This window comes from Nanorana parkeri, unplaced genomic scaffold (genome assembly GCF_000935625.1).
Source record: "Nanorana parkeri isolate BGI_ZX_2015 unplaced genomic scaffold, ASM93562v1 scaffold1716, whole genome shotgun sequence".
NCBI classification, from domain to species: domain Eukaryota; kingdom Metazoa; phylum Chordata; class Amphibia; order Anura; family Dicroglossidae; genus Nanorana; species Nanorana parkeri.
The window spans coordinates 92,373-94,910 of record NW_017307984.1 but is presented as its reverse complement, the minus strand read 5'-3'; the positions used below and the strand labels follow the sequence as shown (position 1 = coordinate 94,910).

The 2,538-nt window shown below is 46.1% G+C and overlaps 1 gene segment (V, D, J or C); it reads right to left on the bottom strand.

The window, feature by feature from the left end:
• Positions 1–330: 330 nt before the first annotated feature.
• LOC108799404 lies at positions 331–1,824 on the bottom strand. The segment is given in 3 exon segments: positions 331–511; positions 1,583–1,709; positions 1,797–1,824. Coding segments are annotated over 3 exon segments (336 nt in total).
• Between the last annotated feature and the right edge of the window lie 714 nt (positions 1,825–2,538).

The window sequence follows — 2,538 nt, the reverse complement described above, 5'->3', positions numbered from 1 at the left end:
TGTTAAATTGCGCTGTTTACCCATATCTTCAGAAAAAAATCACTTCTACTGTTGTGGTAAACAACCTGCTTCCCTATTTATAATGGTCTGGCCCTCTAGCGACTTCAGCGCAAAATTATAGCTAATTATAGCTAATTTGCCTACAAACGTCAGGTGGTCATAATAATCTGGCCACTCAGTGTATACTGTAGTATGTGCCTATTGTTACAGAGCGGGCAGCGTACTTTCATTTCTCTAGGATTTCATTTTAGATGTTTCTACTGCCACCTACTGATTACATGAGAGACGGATAGATGAGTTTTTGTTCTTCCAGCTTAGAGATGTTTTATATCACTGTGTGTCTCTTGCACAGTAATACAAGGCTGTGTCTTCAGTTTTCATGTTGTCCATTTTCAGATTTAGCATGTTATTATTGTTATCTCTGGAGATTGTGAATCTTCCTTTAACATCATCATGATAGTGTATGGTACCCCCACTACCACTAATAACAGCTCTCCATTGTAATGTTCCTCTAAACCAGGGGTCCCAAACTCAATTAACTCGGGGGCCACTCGACAAATTTTTTTCTCCCATGGGGGCCGCTTGCCAAATTTCATACTTTAAAATAAAATTACACTGTATCCGGTTTGGTACTACGGACGCCAATACACACACAATAAGGCCCCATTCATATCTGTAGGTTTAGGTGCGATGAGGGATTCCTGCATTAGGAACTTGCGTTTTCCTACAGTAGGAATCCCTAATCTGACGTTTACAAGCCGCAGCTGTCACCCATTCAAGTAAATGATCAGGTGACAGCAGCTGCATGTAAACGCCTGCACACCGCATGTAATGATACGTGATATGAAGTCATTTGGTTAGTAATCAATTACTATCCCCGGACACATCGATTGTGCATCCAGGGAGAGTGTTTTCTAACCGCATGTGGTAATATCACATTCCATTACAGGCATTTACATTCGGCTGCTGTCACCTGATCATTAACTTGAACGGGTGACAGCTGCCACTTGTAAACGTCAGATTAGGGATTCCTACTGTAGGAAAACGCAAGTTCCTGATGCAGGAATCCCTAATTGCACCTAAACTTACAGGTGTGAATGTAGCCTAATACACTCCCCCCCCCCATACACATAAAAAAATACTACCCCTGCACAAAAAAAATAAAACACTCCTCTCCACCCCCTCCCCACCCCCCATACACATATAAAGATAGTACCCTTGCACAAATAAAATAATACCCCACCACCATACACAAAAAAAATACTACCCCTGCACAAAAAAAATAAAACACTCCTCTCCACCCCCTCCCCACCCCCCATACACATATAAAAATACTACCCTTGCACAAATAAAATAATACCCCACCACCATACACATAAAAAATACTACCCCTGCACAAATACAATAATAATCCCCCTCCATACACATAAAACAATACTACCCCTCCACATATAAAATAATACAGTCCCAGTCCCCCCTGTGACCGCGTACCCGACTTGTGAGCTGGCAGCGGGCCACATAGTACCGGCTCGCGGGCCGCAACTGGCCTGCGGGCCGGTACTTTGAGACCACTGCTCTAAACTCTCTCACCCAGTGCATCCAGTGGCTACTGAAAGTGAATCCAGAAGCTTTACAGGTCAGTGTGTGGGAGTTCCCCGGCTTAATCACCACTGGGTCAGACTGGGTAAGTTGTTCTGCAGACTGGACACCTGAAAATACACAAAACAAAGTCACATCTGAGCCAAAATATCACTTTGGCTGGATTCAATGACTTTTCACCTTTAGAGAAGTCTCACCTGATAACCATATCACCAGGGCAGCCATCAGAAATTTTGGGGCTCCTTACACAGCTTTAGGCCTGGGCCCCAGGGCCGAATTAAGAACATCACGGGCCTAGTGCTGAGGATTTCGGTGGGCCTTTTGTTGGAAATGTCGAAGGTCACCAGGGCCCACTTTCTCCGGTCCGGGCTGTGATTTGTAGTCTCTCTACAGCTTGGAGTCAGTGGTGGAGCGCCAGGGCCTGGTTGCAGCTGTGAGTCTGGTAGCACTGCCACTGACTCCAAGTTGTAGAGAGAGACTACCAATCTCAGCAATACATTATACAGCAATGCAGAATACTATGAGGCTACATACGCTGTGGTGTTCCTCCGAGTTCATTGTCTGATGTCTCCAGGGTCTCAGGAGGGTTTTGCAGGGTTTCAGGGGGGGTGTGCGGGCTCTCTGGTGGCCAGTGCGGGCTCTCAAGCAGTGTTCATTTCGTCAGCGAAAGTTTTTTGCCCTTTTTTCAGTGATAAAAACTAAATTAAAGAGTAGTTAAAGGAGAACTATGAGGTGAGTGCTTTTCACTCACCTCATAGTTCTAGCCGACCTGTGACAATGAGACTGTCACAGGTCTGCTCAGTAGATCGGGAGGTGAGCGAGCACATACTGGCGTTCGCTCACTTTTCAATCCTGTCACGGCTCTCTGCCGTGACAGGGGAGGGGTTGGATTCCCCCCTCCACGATCCGCCAGCGCTGACTGGCGGAACGGACGGGGCG